The 18,724-nt window shown below is 46.1% G+C and overlaps 1 protein-coding gene across 3 annotated transcripts in view; it reads left to right on the plus strand.

Moving 5' to 3' along the window:
• Nucleotides 1-18,724, plus strand: part of LOC119950823 (centrosomal protein of 128 kDa-like) — a 410,606-nt gene that overhangs the window by 54,932 nt on the left and 336,950 nt on the right. The window contains exons 9-10 of one of the 3 annotated variants that reach the window (XM_038773666.1): nt 1,307-1,320; nt 16,620-16,686. The exons of the other annotated variants lie outside the window; for them this stretch is intronic. Of the exons in view, the coding sequence (XP_038629594.1) occupies nt 1,307-1,320; nt 16,620-16,686 (81 nt within the window). The remainder of the gene's footprint in view (nt 1-1,306; nt 1,321-16,619; nt 16,687-18,724) is intronic. 3 annotated transcript variants of the gene reach the window in all.

The raw sequence follows: 18,724 nt of genomic DNA on the forward strand, positions 1-18,724 counted from the left end.
TAAACTAATGTGGCAGGGGGATGGGAACCGATGCAGGAAGTTGGAAGGTAGTAAAACAGGGACAGAAGCAAAAGGAAGTAAGGGGGAAAGTGTAAGGCAGAGAAGCCAAAGTCAAAAATCAAAAAGGGCGACAGTACAAGGTACAGTGACTGAGGGGAGCTCAGTGAATAGGCCCAGTAATACTAAAAGGAATAAAACTGGAGATGTTAAGATTCAAAACAGGTAAAAAAACCAACATAAGTGTACTTTACCTGAATGCTCGTAGTATTCGGAATAAAGTAAATGAGTTGATGGCGCAAATCATCGTGAATGACTATGATTTAGTGGCCATTACTGAAACATGGTTAAAGGATGGTCATGACTGGGAGTTAAATATCCGGCGGTGTAGCTCTGTTATTTAAGGATGACATCCGGGCAATAGTAAGGGAAGACATCGGTGCTATGGAGGATAAGGTTGAATCCATTTGGGTGGAAATCAGGAATAGTAAGGCGAAAAAGTCACTGATAGGAGTAGTCTATAGGCCACCAAATAGTAACGTTATGGTGGGGCAGGCAATAAACAAAGAAATAACTGATGCATGTAGAAATGGCACAGCAGTTATTATGGGGGATTTTAATCTACATGTCGATTGGTTTAACCAGATCGGTCAAGGCAGCCTTGAGGAGGAGTTTATAGAATGTATCCGCGATAGTTTCCTAGAACAGTATGTAATGGAACCTACGAGGGAACAAGCGATCCTAGATCTTGTCCTGTGTAATGAAACAGGATTGATTAATGATCTCATAGTTAGGGATCCTCTCGGAAGGAGCGATCACAATATGGTGGAATTTAAAATACAGATGGAGGGTGAGAAGGTAAAATCAAATACTAGTGTTTTGTGCTTAAACAAAGAAGATTACAATGGGATGAGAGAAGAACTAGCTAAGGTAGACTAGGAGCAAAACTTTATGGTGGAACAGTTGAGGAACAGTGGAGAACCTTCCAAGCGATTTTTCACAGTGCTCAGCAAAGGTTTATACCAACAAAAAGGAAGGATGGTAGAAAGAGCTAAAATCGACCGTGGATATCTGAGGAAATAAGGGAGAGTATCAAATTGAAGGAAAAAGCATACAAAGAGGCAAAGATTGGTGGGAGACTAGAGGACTGGGAAATCTTTAGGGGGCAACAGAAAGCTACTAAAAAAGCCATAAAGAAGAGTAAGATAGAGTATGAGAGTAAACTTGCTCAGAATATAAAAACAGACAGTAAAAGTTTCTACAAATATATAAAAAAAAAGAGTGGCTAAGGTAAATATTGGTCCTTCAGAGGATGAGAAGGGAGTTTTAATAATGGGAGATGAGGAAATGGCTGAGGAACTGAACAGGTTTTTTGGGTCGGCTGTCACAATGGAAGACACAAATAACATGCCAGTGACTGATAGAAATGAGGCTATGACAGGTGAGGACCTTGAGGGGATTGTTATCACTAAGGAGGTAGTGATGGGCAAGCTAATGGGGCTAAAGGTGGATACGTCTCCTGGCCCTGATGGAATGCATCCCAGAGTGCTAAAAGAGATGGCTAGGGAGATTGCAAAAGCACTCGTGATAATTTACCAAAATTCACTAGACTCTGGGGTAGTCCCGGTGGATTGGAAATTCACAAACGTGACACCACTGTTTAAAAAGGGAGGTTGGCAGAGAACGGGAAATTATAGGCCAGTGAGCTTAACTTCGGTAGTAGGGAAGATGCTGGAATCTATCATCAAGGAAGAAATAGCGAGTCATCTGGATAGAAATTGTCCCATTGGGCAGACGCAGCATGGGTTCATAAAGGGCAGGTCATGCCTAACTAATTTAGTTGAGTTTTTGAGGAAGTACAGTAGATAACGGGGGAGCCAATGGATGTGGTATATCTGGATTTCCAGAAAGCCTTTGACAAGGTGCCACACAAAAGGTTGCTGCATAAGATAAAGATGCATGGCATTAAGGGTAAAGTAGTAGCATGGACAGAGGATTGGTTAATTAATAGAAAGCAAAGAGTGGGCATTAATGGGTGTTTCTCTGGTTGGCAATCAGTAGCTAGTGGTGTCCCTCAGGGATCCATGTTGGGCCCACAATTGTTCACAATTTACATAGATGATTTGGAGTTGGGGACCAAGGGCAATGTGTCCAAGTTTGCAGATGACACTAAGATGAGTGGTCAAGCGAAAAGTGCAGAGGATACTGGAAGTCTGCAGAGGGATTTGGATAGGTTAAGTGAATGGGCTAGGGTCTGGCAGATGGAATACAATGTTGACAAATGTGAGGTTATCCATTTTGGTGGGAATAAAAGCAAACGGGATTATTATTTAAACGATAAAATATTAAAGCATGCTGCTGTGCAGAGAGACCTGGGTGTGCTAGTGCATGAGTCACAGAAAGTTGGTTTGCAGGGGCAACAGGTGATTAAGGCGGCAAATGGAATTTTGTCCTTCATTGCTAGAGGGATGGAGTTTAAGACTAGGGAGGTTATGCTGCAATTGTATAAGGTGTTAGTGAGGCCACACCTGGAGTATTGTGTTCAGTTTTGGTCTCCTTACTTGAGAAAGGGCGTACTGGCACTGGAGGGTGTGCAGAGGAGATTCACTAGGTTAATCCCAGATCTGAAGGCGTTGGATTACGAGGAGAGGTTGAGTAGACTGGGACTGTACTCGTTGGAATTTAGAAGGATGAGGGGGGATCTTATAGAAACATATAAAATTATGTAGGGAATAGATAGGATAGATGCGGGCAGGTTGTTTCCACTGGCAGGTGAAAGCAGAACTAGGGGGCATAGCCTCAAAATAAGGGGAAGTAGATTTAGGACTGAGATTAGGAGGAACTTCTTCACCCAAAGGGTTGTGAATCTATGGAATTCCTTGACCAGTGAAGCAGTTGAGGCTCCTTCATTAATGTTTTTAAGGTAAAGATAGATAGTTTTTTGAAGAATAAAGGGATTAATAAAGGGATGGTGTTCGGGCCAGAAAGTGGAGCTGAGTCCACAAAAGATCAGCCATGATCTCATTGAATGGTGGAGCAGGCTCGGGGGGCCAGATATCCTACTTCTGCTCCTAGTTCTTATGTTCTTATGCTCTTAACACCAGTATCTGCCGAGTTAGCTGAGATGGTGGTGAGGGTAAGATAGCCTCAACATACCATGTTGTAGTTTGGGCGGGGGGGGGGGGGGGGGGTGGATGGAAAGTAGTAGGGCTCCTTGCTGATATCCAATGACCCCTGCTAGATATCTACACCTGATTAGAAGACATGCATAGAATTCCTATCTATAAAGCCCCTACTTGTTCAGCACAATCAACGTTTTCTAAAGCTCGCACATGGAATATAATGGCTGGACAAGGTACTGAATGGTGCCTAGCACCTGTGGGACAGTACTTCAGCATGAATGGTATCTGCAGATGCGGAAGAGAGAGAATCTGTGAGGATGAAATAAATAAGCAGTTTGCTCAGGTCAGTAACCACAGAGGAGCTATAATCCCGATCAGTTGTTGACTGCGAGCAAAACCATTTATTTGCTTAATCGTGATATGCAATCCTGACTGAGATTGCAATCGTAGGTAGATGTTTAATATTCCCTGGAGTAGTTGGTGCATAGCTTCACAAATGGACAAACAGCAGAGAAGGGAAAGAGGATTTCTCATTATCTGTACAAGTAGTACATGATGAAAAGAGACGGAGCTGGCTGCCCGCAGTGTTTACTACAATATGCTGTCTTGAAAAACTTCATACCCAAAGGTTAGCAGACGCGAACTGAATAAATCTTGGCCTCAAGTTAGCAGACGTTATTGTACTTCACCGACTGTTTGGTTTGGTGACCTTTCTGATTATGGTATTCCCAACTGTACTGAATAATTGTTGGGCTAGGTGTAGAGGCATTTCTTGTCTTCTTTATAATCTCTGCAATTAGAGTGATGAGAAATTGTTGTTTTCCTCACTTCTCATTATTTCAAAACACAGACAGAAGCTAGCGATGTGATTGACTGAAATGAGAATTCTGATGCAGTGGTGGATCTGGAGCCAAGCAAATCTGCGTACTTAAGAATTGTGATTGGCATTGATTATAGAGGTTATGCTGTCTTTACAGAAAAGGAGATGAGGGATGAGGGCCGAGGGCTATACATGGCAACAATTGGAAAGTTTGGCCCAAGGCAGGGTTAGCTGCAGAGAATTTGTCTGTGGCCTGTGCTCCGTCAAGGACTGACAAGGTTAAGAAGAAGCTATCTTTGGTCACTCATAATGAAATTACTGGGGAAACCGTTTGCTGTCTCGTTCTCCAGGAATTAGATATGAGAAAATGACGGGTGCCACTCCACATCAAGTGTGGCTGAACAGGAGAGTCTCCTTATCTTACTGCTTACTTTAGGTGTATTGGAAGGCCATGTTTGGAATGCACCTTCCTGGGCTATCAAGTCCTGAAGTGGAACTTGAACCTGGAGCTTCTGGCTCAGAGATAGGGGACGGGATTCTCCGTAAACTATCGCCGAAATCGGGAAAGGCGATTTGGTGGAGAATTTGTTCTGGCCTCGAAATTGCAGCAGGTGCCGATTCAAATTGCAATGCTTGACAGCAGCATCAATGCATTCCGGAATGTACGGTAGACAGTTTGCATATCATTCGTATTCCAGTATTTTCCGGGGCCTCCGCGATTTTCCATCTCCGATTTGCCGAGTTCCCGACAGCGGCTTCACTTGTGCTTTTAAAAATCGTGAAAATGACGTGGCGGTTGCTGAGGGAGCGTGAGGGCATACGGAAGGTGTCCAACATCACCGTAGTGTGCTGACAGTTGTGCCGCTTGCCGGGGAGTGGGCTTTGGGGTTGGGGTGGACAGACATGGAACACCATTACCGCAGCCGGGAAGGCAACCATGCAGCAGCGCCCACTGCTAACAGCACACTTTGAACCTAGTGCCACAGGTTGCATAGGTGACCACCCCCAGGCCCGCCCCCGGGTGCCTGCTGGCCCCAGCCAACCCATCAGCTGTATGGGCACGCTTCAGCACGATCTGTGCCATCATGTTGGCTGGTGTGTGTGTGTGTGTGTAGCGAAATGTATTTGTGCGGCTGCAGCTTGTCAGCCTCCCGAGTGTCAATCATGGACCCGGCGAATCCTGCACTGTTTTTCATTGGAATCTATTGTGTTCTACGGGCACCGGTGCTAGCCCCTACACGGTCACTGAATCGGTCCAGGTGCGGCACTGGTTTTTCTGTCGTAAAAGTCTACGGATTCTGTGTTGGCGTCAAGACTTAGTCTCAGAAACGGAGAATCCCGTCCTGAGTTTCTACCCGCTGATCCACATGACCTCGTACCCGCTACAAGTAAATAAGCTTATATTGAGTTCAAGGGAGATGGTAGATTGGGTGAGTTAGGATTTGGGCAGCAGGGTTTTACATGAGCTCAGATTTATGGAGGATACAGATTCTCTTGCCACCCACTTTCCTGCCTTAATCTTGATTCTGACATGTGAGGGGGTTGGAGTTGAATGAAATTTGCATGTGATGAATGAAAGTCTGTAGATAGGTGGAGGAATGGCAGATGAAGGTGTTAAGAAATTTAATAGTTTTGAGATTTCGAGAGAGAATTCATTTGATGAGATAATGTGCTGGATCTTGATTATGACAAGTGAAGATGCAGATATACAGTAGACCACCTGGTGACCTTGTTTTGAGCTTGGGAGCTACGAGAGGAAATTCATTGTCGCCTCTCTCTTATCAATGATCTTGTCCAGCTTAAAGGGATTAGCTTCTCCATGTAATGTATTTTCCAATTGTCAGTCATCCTTCTGCTGTGTAGGACAAACTGGCCATTTAAATAATGCTTTACGGTGGGTGAGAAAATAGAATTTTTATATTCAAAGAAAGCCTCACCATATTGTGAAATCATCTCCATACAATTGATTTATTTGGAGTGCAGTAACTATTTAGTAGCATGCATCCATTCTGTGCGTGCACCATCAGTCAAATAACAGTGAGAAGAATGACCCATTCTTCTGTCTTTGAATGGTGCAAGTGGGATATCTAATTTTTAAATAATAATCTTTATTGTCACAAGTAGGCTTACATTAACACTGCAATGAAGTCACTGTGAAAATCCCCTAGTCGCCACACTCCGGCGCCTGTTCGGGTACACAGAGGGAGAATTCAGAATGTCCAATTCACTTAACAAGCACGTCTTTCGGGACTTAAGGGAGGAAACCGGAGCACCCGGAGAAAACCCACACAGACACGGGAAGAACGTGCAGACTCCGCACAGACAGTGACCTAAGCCGGGGAATTGAACCTGGGACCCTGGCGCTATGTACGCAGTTAGTGTTGTGGACCATCTCGCCTCCATAACAGGACCTTGTGCAATGGAATGTCAGCATCTTCCTTCATTCTCAGATTTAAATCTTGGCTGTCATAGGCCATTGCTCTGTGCACAGATGGGGAACCAATCTAGTGTCATGACAACACCAAGGTATTTCGAATCGAGCTTCATGCTCGGGAGTTAAACATTTAGCTATCTCCTTCCAGCTTTTCATCTTTGGGCTGAGGGTATGGTTCAAATTTTATAAATTCAGAGTTTCATTATTAAAGCAATGCCAAAATGTAATAAGGTAACCTTTGAGCCAATAAATCTGTTTTTTGCCATGCTTGATATATTAAGAAGTCTCTCTTGCCTTGACAGGTGCTTACAGTAACACTGCTGGTCCTAGCTGTTAAGTATTGATCAGTGGTCGGAAAGTATGTTAGCTGCAGTTGAAAGCCATTAAAGTTTAAACATAAGAACTGTCGGCTGTTGTTAGATCACATTTTATCGTTAATGGATATAGTGCTGTGAAGACTGAGTTGGACAAGGACATCTGTGCTGGATGTCAAATATGCACTGCGCTTTGAAACAAACTGTAGGGTAGGAAACTGTGTGTGTGTGTGGGGGGGTGTGTATCAGTAGGCAGAGGGATTGTGTGCAAGCCACGGTGGGTCAGCCATTTCCAAGTGCTATACAGCAAGTGCAAGTACGTTTCTATGGGTGGAATCTTGCACCGCTGTTTACAGCAGGAGGTAATGGAGTCGGCAGCAAAATACCACGGGAGCCAAGAAAAGGGGGTTAATAACGGTGAGGTTTCCAGCAGCCAATGCCCCCAGCCTCCTCCATTGGCGTGATGCGGTTCCCACCGGAAAAGGTTGGGGGGGGGGGGGGGAGTTTGAATATCATTTGGGGGGGGGGGGGGGAAAGAGTCCCGTTGAATATCATTTGTGGGCTTTACCACTGTAACCTTCCCGGACACATGACAATCTGCCGCTCAGTGTTGTGACATAAAGCTGGGGTGTGTTTTGCAACAGCTTTCTATAAACAGGAATTTGGCAGCCTCACGTTCAAAGGGGAGTTCAGAGGTAGCAGCCTGGGACTTGGGCAGCGGATCCGTGGAGATCTATGAGAACAGGCCAGGCACAAATAGGGTGCAAAAAGTGAGGTTTGATACGTTGTCAAAAGTGGTTTGATTGTTACACAAGTGCTCGCTATGTTACAATTGCCTAACACACCAGTGCACACCGGTGCAAATAAACATTCGTCACCGTCCTAAATTCACCTCTACTTCTGTGTCTACCCAGAATCCAGAGCAGAGGTGGAAGCAGCCTTCTGTTTACCGCTCCCTGTTGTCCGTGGCGACTATGGTGAGCACCCTCTGGGGTGCTGTGGGCTAGAGGGCACCGGCGTGGCTTTCGGGGTACTGCAGTGTGGCACTCACCCTCTTTGTTGTATGAGGCTGGAGGTAGAACGGTCAGAGAAGGTCTGTTGCCTTTTTTTTTTAACTTGCTATAAATATGACAATCAATAAGGTTGCCCTTCTTCTTTAGATATCGATATTATATTGCTCAGAGTCGTCAGGTATCAAATGATACCACCACAAGGTTCAACCGGCTATCGATCAAAGAGCCAAACACCAGTTAGTTAGTTCAAGATCAATGGTACTTTATTTAAACACACAATTATCATGTAACATGATACTACTAGTTAAACTACACCTATCAACTATAACAACCTGTACTTAACTTCAGGCACCCGGCTTAGGTCAGAGGAACAGTGGCCTTTGTTTGAATCTGTATCTACTGGGTCTGCTCAGCTGGGCCCATCCGTCTGGTAGCGGGCGTTCAACTTGAACTTGCTTCTGGTGGTGCTGCACTTGGAGGTGGACGTTGCCGGAGCGCCAGGTCCAAGAGAGATCGAACGCATGGTGGTCTCTCTCTTTATCCTTGGGAAGTTTTGCGCTCTTTTGGGCGATCCTTCAGTTTGGACCCCATTAATTGGGTAGTTCTTGATCACTGTATTCAATTTGAGCCAATAAGGGGCAGGTGCCTTGATGGGTGGGTGTGTCCTAAGTGGTCATTGACCCTGTTGTTGATGCTTCCTGAGTACAGGGAGTGGCGCTGAAATGTCTGGGATTGTATCGGTTACTCAAGTATCAGTCCTTTGTCTGATGGAGATGGGCCATCAAAATGCTAATCGGTTGGGGGTTTCGGTGCTTTCTGGATTCTTCGCTCACAAATATACATTCAGGCTCTGAGCCTGCCTGAACCTTACATTGTCCATTTTTCCAGTTATGCTTTGCGACCGTCCGTGTTTCTTATTGTAAGTGGCCATCCCAGATGGCTACAGGAGGGAGTTGGATGGGCCAGGCACTCCCAGAGCCTCCCGAGCTGAAGGCCTCAGACTATGTAGCAGACTCTCCTCCTCACTAAGGGTGCTGAGGGACACTGGCTTCCTTCTTTGGGATAGAGGGGCAGCTAGAGTGAGGTGCTGTCCTCTGGCGTGTGGGTGCCCTTGCGTTCCTGCACTATGGGGTTCACGCTCCACCATGGACCGCTCACCAGCACAGTAGTCTCCTCTGCGGCCGCCACCATCGCTGTGTTGACCTGCCTTGGAGTGCCAGCACGATCTCCTCAATGTGAAGGCATTGAGATCCTACAGTCGACCTTTCAATCCGAGAAGTACTGCAGACATCCCTTCCTGATGTTTCCTGCTCTGCCTTTGGAGCTCCAGCAACTGCAGGGCAGCCGAGCGTAGAGGCACCCCATCTGACAGGGGCTCATCAGAGTCTGGTGATTAGCCGTCCTCCAACGACGGATCCCTGGGACGTCCCTGCCTCTGCCTGCTGTGGACCAGAAAAAGTGGGTGCTCATGTGTCCCCAAAGTCTTTTCTACTGCTAAGTCCCATCGAGGTGTGTGCCTCTGGGCTGGTGGAGAGTGTGGCTGAAAGCTGTGATGCATTTTCCATGTCCATATCCGAGAATTCCTCGGAGCTGCTCCCTGTGCTGCTCTCATCCGCCCTGCCTGAAGGTGGCTCTAGCTGCTCTCTTGCCGTGCCAGTAAGAGAAGGGAGAGGGCATGAGTGTATGGAAGCGACATAAGGATATAAGAGATGGAACTCGTGAGTTTTGTGAGGTGGACAATCGGAGTTGGGTCCTCACTTTTATTTCTCGCGCCCGCCTCCCCATCGGCGCAGTGGTGTACTGTCCCTCCCCCACAAGGAGGACAGCTCTCCCCCAGCCCGTCATTCGTCCGCCCGTCTGTGCTCTCTCCCCGGCAGTTGTGAGAGACCTTTTTGAAAGGGAGCAGATGGGGAGAGTGTAAGCAGGCTGTGCAGCAAGTGCACGTGTGCACGTGGGGAAGAATAGTGATTTACCCTAGGAGGAGGTCATCGTTTTTTTTTCCTGCACTGGACTTTTGGCCTCCTGATAGGGTGTTGGTGCTTACCGGTGCTGCTACTGCCCCCATGCTGGGTTGGTGACCTTGCTGGAGGGTCTCCTCCCTGCCCACGCGTAAGGGATTCAGACTCTTCCCCCCACCACAGCATTCTGGTCAGGTCGGGAAACTTTGGCGTGGTCCTCCTGGCAGCTATCCTCTGCTTTGGACTTGGAAACAGGTGCCAGGGACGTATTTATGTGGAGCTCCCCAGTAATCGAAGCGCTAAGCCTGAAGTTGGGCCGGGTGAATCGGGTTCCGTCCGCCAGCGAGCTAGTGTGAAACCTGAGAGTTTTTTTTTCTTGTCTAAGTGGCTGAAGAGACAGTGGGGAAAACCCTCCCAAACCTTCATCATCGCTGGTGAGCAACGTCCCAGTTTTCCCGCCCGACTTGACACTGCCAAACTATCAGAAAGCTCTGCCCATTGTTCTGTGCATAATAATAATCTTTATTTGTCACAATTTATGCACTCAGCGGATTGGACATGGACAGAGCCACTAGCTTTTGGTAACTAGATCATTTAGATTTTATTAGTTTGGTCTTTTGCCTGTTTTGGGGATCGGATTTTATCCAGTTTCAGTAACATCGACATCCTGTTGGAGGATGGACACAGCATTGGTGTCCCCTTGTTGCTTTCTATGCTTTACGTATGGTAGCGGGAAAAATTGTGATTCTTTTTGTCTCTTTATGGCCTCACACACAATCCTTTTTGAAAATATTTTTATTGAAACTTTTAACATTTTATATTAAAATTACAAAACAAAACTGCACCAACCACATGTATCAAAAATTACAAGCAACACCAGTAACCAGATCCCCAAGAACAGAAATGCAACCCAAACAATCTTGCCCCCCCCCAAAAGCTAACAGTGACCAAATCTTTAACGTGCATGCTAAATGGCTGCCATCTATGATAGAACCCATCGATTGACCCCCCCTCACCGGGAACCTGACCGTCTCGAGCTAGAGAATTCCATCAAATCACGCAGCCACTCCGTCCCGCCAGGACCCCCCCCGCCCCGCCGGGTAGGGGAGAATCCTGCCCATTATTCTGCGTACAGTTCAGACAGATCATTCCGTACATGAAAAACACAGGATATGCATAAATATACATGTAAATACATAGACACAGGCATCAGGTGAAGCATACGGATTGTAGTACTACCCAGTAGAGAAGATGTGGTGAGATCAGTTCTGTCTATAATTTAATTCCTCCCTGTCAGACTTTTCCTCTTCTACTGACATTGATCAATGAGGGCAATGTTATTAAAATGCTATTAGCAATTAGGTAGAAATGAACATGATTAAACTTGGATTTCATAGATTTCATAGAATTTACAGTGCAGAAGAAGGCCATTTGGCCTGTTGAGTTTGCACCAGCCCTTGGAAAGGGCATCCTACCTAAGCCCACACCTCCACCCTAACCCCAAAACCAGTAACCCTACCTAACCTTTTTGGGACACTAAGGACAATTATCATGGCCAGTCCACCTAACCTGCACATCTTTGGACTGTGGGACGAAACCGGAGCACCCGGAGGAAACCCACACAGACACGGGGAGAAAGTGCAGACTTTGGCCCAAGCGGGAATCCAGCCTGGGACCCCTGCCGCTGTTAAGTGACAGTGCTAACCACTGTGCTATCGTACCGCCAACATGTTTTAAACCATATTTGAGGTTTACGGATCTGCAGAGAACTTAGACCTCATTGATACAAGTCTTGTCAGCTAGCTGTGATTGTTACTCTCCTATTGCTAGGTCCCATACTTGGTAAAGGTGAAAAACCTTCAGGATATTTGTTATTTCTCGTTGGTTAGTTATAATTTAGAAGAACAAGGATTTTAAAGTTAATAATACGTGTGCATGTTTCGGATGAATTAATATTCTGTTGATCAGCAGCAGGATGATGAATTTATTTTGAAAAGTTGTCTCCAATGTCTAAGAGTGGATGTTAAACTATTTTTTTAAAAAAGCTGCGGTAGCATGGCAACTGTAATGAGAACTGTTATCTAGAAAAATTGGGCTTGGTGATTTGCTTTTGTCTCCGCCTTGAACAAAACTGTTTGACATTTTTAAGGGAGATTTAATTGATAAAAGTGTGACTTGAGACTGCCTGTGAAATGCATGGCAGTGTGAAGGAAATGTGAAAGATTACTCATCGCCTTCGTTTTGTAACTTTGGTGGGCAAATTATAAATAAGTATATACTTCAAAAAAAACCTACTAAACTGGGATAGGAGATCATCATCTTATCCTATTTTTTAAAAATGAGGTGAGTTTTGAAAGCCAGCAAAGACTCGTAATATGTTGTGTTTTTATCTTCAGGACCTGTAAGCATTTTGATTACTGATACTTGTAAGATGCGGAGAGATACAAAGACTGCTGGCGGGATTACCGACCACCCCGCCGCGTGTTTATCAGTGGCAGAGGCGGCCCGCCAGCGGGATCTACCGACCCCGCCATTGTCAACGGGATTTCCTGGTGACAGCAGCCCTCGTCACTGGGAAACCCGTGCATCGGTGTGGGACCGGAACATCCCACCAGTGTGAACGGCCAGTAAATCCTGCTCCACGATTCCCTTCCAGAAAGCATTCATAGCAGTCAGTAGATTTTTGTTAGCCAAGATTATTGAGGGATAGGGAGTCAAACAGCTGTCTTCTAATGTAGAACAAGACCAGCAGCCGCGGGTTCAATTCCCGCACCGGCCTCCCCGAACAGGCGCCAGAATGTGGCGACTAGGGGCTTTTCACAGTAACTTCGTTGAAGCCTACTTGTGACAATAAGCGATTATTATTATTAAGCTTGGTGGATCGAGTTAGGAGACAGATAAAATTATGATCTTGTGGAAATGAAGCGGCAGGCTACATGGACTGAATGGCCTATTTTTGACCCTAAATGCAGCATTTAACATTTGAAAATATTTCTCCAAGAGGTACAAATCGGCTCCATTAGGCCTGGTGGTTTCCCCATTGCTCATTGAGCCTTGCCTTTTCCCTCACTTCACATCTGACTGATGCAAGGAAATCACCATTGAGGTAACACTAATGTGCCACTTAACAGTATTCCTAAACTCATGGATCTTTCGCCATAGTGCTGCAAAGACCCAGTCAGCTGAATTACAGTTTTGCTAAACTCTAGTAAGCTTACACTGGCCGATTTAGCTTACTTGACTAGACAGCTGGCCCGTGAAGCAGAGCGAGGACAACAGCGCAGGTTTCAATTCCGCTACCGGCTGAGATTATTCATGAAGGCGCGCCTTCTCAATCTTGCGCCTTGCCTGAGGTGTGGTGATCCTCAGGTTAAATCACCACCAGCCAGCTCTCCCCCTCAACAGGGAAAGCAGCTTATGGTCATCTGGGACTGTGGCAACTTTACTACCACTGAGCTAAACTGGATAGATTGAGAACAGCTGTAGCAGCTCAAAACTAGGCATCCATGAGATATTATGGGCCATCAACAGTAACAGATTGTCTTCAACAGTTTTTAACCTCATGGCACAGAATATCCCCGTGACAACCATTGAAATAAGCCAGGGAATCTACCCTGGTTCAAGAGATCAGGAAACCATGCTAGAAGCAGTACCCGGCATACCTAAAATTGAGGTTCAAACCCAGTGAAGCTGCAACACAGGACTACTTGCATATTAAACTGTGGAAGCATGATGCTATTGACCACTGTTTTTCAGAGTGGGGGCTGCGACCCTCGAGTGGGTTGCGGGATGTTGAAAAATGGGTCGGCAAAAATAATCCCCAGCATGTGTCACGGTTTAGAGCCACCCCCACCCACACTTAGCTGAATATCTGCAATGCCTATTTCTCCACTCCCCGGGCCCTATCTAATAAAATACTGTACAAACAAAATCTTTCCTGAGCGCTGTCCCCACTGGCAGAACTCCTCCGATTGAACGCAAAGTCACGTTCTGCCTAACACTCTGCCTTTCTCATACTCTGTTGTGAAAGCAAAAAGCAGCTCATTGATGTAGAGCGATAGGCTCAGGGCGTCTATGTAATTCTTTTGCATTTCACCTCACCTGCATCCCCATTAAAACATGCAGTGGCTAATTCTGTGGAATTTAAACTTGCCTAGGAAGACTCCGCCTTCTCTCTCTTTGAAATTGTGGGTAGACAATTAGAATGGAAACATGTGGGCAGCAGGGTGGCGCAGTGGTTAGCACAGCTGCCTCACGGCACTGAGGTCTCCGGTTCGATCCCGGCTCTGGGTCACTGTCCGTGTGGAGTTTGCACATTCTCCCTGTGTCTGCGTGGGTTTCACCCCCACAACCCAAAAATGTGCAGAGTAGATAGATTGGCCACGCTAAATTGCCCCTTAATTGGAAAAAATAATTGGGTAATCTAAATTTATAAAAAAAAATGGAAACATGTTGCACTTAATTGTAAACAAACTCGGGCTAGCTTGTTGCTCCTCTCTGCCTTCCCTCTGTTGTTGAGGGATCGGTCTTTTGGGCCCATTCGATTTCAATGCAACTCCTCCCAGAGCCTTGAGGGAGATTGACACCCAGGGGCGGGACGATAGCACAGTGGTTAGCACTGTCACTTCACCGCTCCAGCGTACCAGGTTCGATTCCTGGCTTGGGTCACTGACTGTGCGGAGTCTGCACGTTCTCCCCGTGTGTGCGTGGGTTTCCTCCGGGTGCTCCGATTTCCTCCCACAGTCCAAAGATGTGCAGGTTAGGTGTATTGGCCATGTTAAGATTGCCCTTAGTGTCCAAAAAAGTTAGATGGGGTTTACTGGGTTATGGGGATAGGGTGGAGGTGTGGGCTTGAGTGGGGTGCTCTTTTCGGGGGTCGGTGCAGACTCGATGGGCCGAATGGCCTCCTTCTGCACTGTAAATTCTCTGATTCTATGATTCTCTCAGTAACAACTCAGAAGTGCAGCTAAAGACCAGCAGCCCAGGATGTGAAAGGAATGTTCTGTTCACACAGACGGTAATTGGTCCCTTACAGTCTAACTCACTTTCACCTGCCCCACAGACTGAACAAAAAGAAAGGATTAATTCTGACTCGAGAACTATTTCTAATGGAGGAACGAGGAGTTGCGCATACTGCAGTCGTGTCCCACTCACGGGAATTCCCATGTTTCCAACCAGCCTACATTCACTCTCATTGCTAATTAAAACATATCACTGTGGTACAGAATTCTAATTGAATATGCACAACCATTCCCATCCAGTTATGAATGGCGGTGGCTAATTAAATAACTAACCATGGGGAAGAGACTCTTCAAATATCTCCATCCTTAATGGTGGCGGAACTAAGCATGTGAGTGCAAAAGATAAGACTGAAGTGTTTGCGGCCATCTTCAGCGAGAGATGCCAAGTGGACGATCCATCTCTGCCTCCTCTTCAGTTTCTCACCATCATAACTGTTAGACTTCAACCAATTCAATTCACTCTCGGTGATATCGAGAAATGGCTGAAGGCACTGGGTCCAGCAAAGACTATGAGCCTTGTAACGTTCCATCTGCAGAACTGAAGACTTGTGCCCCAGAACTAGCCGCATTTCTAATCAAGCTGTTCCAGTGCAGCTTCAACACTGACATCTACCTGATAATGTAGAATGTTTCCCATATGTGTACTGCCCACAAAAAGCAGGACAAATTCAGTCCAGCCAGTTACTGCTCCATTAGTCACTACCCACGTGCAGCAAGACCTATACAACATTCAGGCTTGGACACAAGTCTTCAGTTCTGCAGATAGAACGTTACAAGGCTCATAGCCTTTGCTATACACAGTGCCTTCAGCCATTTCTCGATATCAGTGAATTGAATTGGTTGAAGTCTAACAGGCTTGGACTGATAAATGCTGCAAAAGTTACTTTAAATGCTGAGCAAAGACTATCATCTCCTAGAAGAGAGATTCCTATCAACTTTCCTTTGACATTTAACAGGATTAAAATCTCAGGATTCTCCCATCATCAACATCCTGAAGAGTTACAATTTTTCTTTTTACAAATTTAGAGTACCCAATTCATTTTTTCCAATTAAGGGGCAATTTAGCGTGGCCAATCCACCTACCCTGCACATCTTTGGGTTGTGGGGGCGAAGCCACCGCAAACACGGGGAGAATGTGCAAACTCCACACGGGATGTGACCCAGAGCTGGGATCGAACCTGGGACCTCAGCGTCTTGAGGCAGCAGGGCACTGCGCCACTGTGTTGGCCCTGAAGAGTTGCAATTGACCACAACCTGACCAATGTTATAAATACATAAATACGTCTTCAAATCAAGAATGTGGTAGAATTTCTCCACTTGTCTGATTGAGTGTATCCCTATCAACACTCGAAGCTCAACGGCATCCAGGGCAAAGCAACCTGCCCTTTAAATATTTGTTCCCTTTGTCACAACAAATCACCAAGGCTTCTTCATCAGCATGCACCAAACCTGAAATTTCTACCATTTAGAAAAACAAGGGTAGTAGACACAGGGGAACACCACCCTCCATGTTATACACGATCCTAACTTGGAATTATATTACCGTTCCTTCACTGTCGCTGGGTTGAAATCCTGCATCTCCCACCCTAACAATACTGAGAGCACCATCACCATGTGGGCGGCAGTAGTTCAGGAAGGCAGCTCACTTCTCAAGGGGACAGAGGCAGGGGCACTAAAGGCTGGCCTAGCATCCCATAAGTGAATTACAAAATAACTCCCCGTCATTAAAAATTAGTGTGACTTCCATCTTCCTTATGGAAACCTGTCGGACTAGTATTTGTGTGTTTTCCACATAGCTGTTAGATTACTTGGGAAAAGAAGGTAGTGTCTTCCAAACCTTTGTTTTCTTTTAAGATTCATATTCTACTTGACTTGCAACTTTCAACATTTGAAATATAATTTTTTGCTCTTTTTTAAAAAAGGAATTAACAAAAACACAGTGGTAAAATTAATGAAGTGGAAGAGATGAAAAGTAAACTTTCAAGATCCGAAGATGAGAAATCCCTGGTAAGTTAATGGTTTTGATTTATTATGTCGTCTTGATCAAGGAACAGGACCCAGTTTCAGTTGTTTAAGGATTTTTGAACGGCAGGTAAGATTGTCTGAAGAACAGGTTGTACGTCACATAAATAGAACTGCATAGAATTTTACAGCACAAGAGCTTGACTTTAGTCAAACAAGTCCATGCCAGTGTTTATGCTCCATGTGAGCCTCCACTCCGTCTAATTATCATCTGATTAACATATCCTTCTATTCCTTTCTCCCTCACATACTTCTCTATCTTCTCCTTTAATACATTATGCTATTTTCCTCGAGCGCTCTATCATGGAGTTCCACATTCGCACCATTCTGAGACAGAAGACTCTCTTGAACTCCATGCTGGATTTATTAATATGCATTTGATGCAGTCTGCTTGGTCTTCTGCAAGGCTTTTGATAAGCTCCCACATGGGAGACTGATAATGAAGGTAAGATCCATGGGATCCAAGGAAATTTGGCAAATTGGATCCAGAATTGGCTGAGTGGCAGGAAGCAGAGGCTGATGGTTGAGGGGTGTTTTTCTGACTGTGCCCAGTGAGGTCTCGCGGGGATCAGTGTTAGGGCCATTGCTGTTTGTGTTTTATACAGTAGTCCCCCTTTTATAACGCGGGTGTGGGGGTCCAAGACAGCCACCCGCGTTGCATCCGAGCCGCGGATATCCACGAGGGGGTTTTAAATTTATTTTAAAAATCTATGCATGCGCTTCCCATTGTGAGTCTACGGGGGGGGGGGGGGGGGGGGGGGGGGGGGGGGGGTGCGGGGGGAGAGGTCAAACCCCCGTAGACTCACACTGGGAAGCGCATGCATAGATTTTTAAATAAATTTTAAACCCCCATCAGTGGATCTAATTAAAACAACCCACAGAAAACTTACAGGAACTTACAAGGTCTTGCTGTCTGCACCCCCATCTACCGCACGCGCTTGCACTTTTCCCCTTACTTCCTTTTGCTTCTGTCCCTGTTTTACTACCTTCCAACTTCCTGCATCGGTTCCCATCCCCCTGCCACATTAGTTTTAAACCCCTCCCCAACAGCTCTAGCAAACACCCTCCCTAGGACATCGGTTCCAGTCTGCCCAGGTGCAGGCCGTCCGGTTTGTACTGGTCCCACCTCCCCCAGAACCGGTCCCAATGCCCCAGGAATTTGAATCCCTCCCTCTTGCACCATCTCTCGAGCCACGCATTCATCCTATCTATCCTGACATTCCTACTCTGACTAGCTCGTGCCAATGGTAGCAATCCTGAGATTACTACCTAAGAAGGCATATGGTATGCCTGCCTTTATTAGCCGAGGCAAAGAGTTTAAAAGCAGGAAGGTTATGCTGGAACTGTATAAAACATTGGTTAGGACACAGCTAAAGTGTTATGTGCAGTTCTGGAATCCACATTATAGAAGAGGTGTGATAACACTGGAAAGATGCAGAGGTGATTTACCAGGATGCTGCCTGGGCTGGAGAGTTTGAGTTATGAAGAGAGAATGGATAGACTGGGGTTGTTTTCCTTGGAGCAGAGGAGACTGAGGGGGTACATGATTGAGATGTATAAAATTATGAGATGCATAGATAGAGTGGACAAGAAGAAATGTTTCCCTTTGGTGGAGGGATCAATGACCAGGGGGCAGAGATTTAAGGTAAGGGGCAGGAGGTTTATAGGGGATGTGAAGGTACAAAACAATTTGGGGGCGATTCTCCCAAATGGAGCACCAGGGCGAAAGTCTCCCATCGGGAGACTAAGGGCACGATTCTCCGCTCCCCACGCTGGGTGGGAGAATCGCGGGAGGGCCGGGCGACTCATTTCACGCCCCCCTGGCGCCCCCCCGCGATTCCCTCACCCCCCGGTCCTGTTGGGATGGAGGGCAACCTCTCCACCTTGTGTCCTGGCGAGGCGGGGGGAACCTGTTGGAATTTGTGACTCTTGAGAAGGTTAAGTTTGAAGTGAGGGGAAGGATGGATGGGTTCTACAATTCATGGGCATTATTCATTATGCACTTTCAAAAATTGGATAAACA

The sequence above is a fragment of the Scyliorhinus canicula genome, chromosome 2 (genome assembly GCF_902713615.1).
Source record: "Scyliorhinus canicula chromosome 2, sScyCan1.1, whole genome shotgun sequence".
Lineage (NCBI taxonomy): Eukaryota > Metazoa > Chordata > Chondrichthyes > Carcharhiniformes > Scyliorhinidae > Scyliorhinus > Scyliorhinus canicula.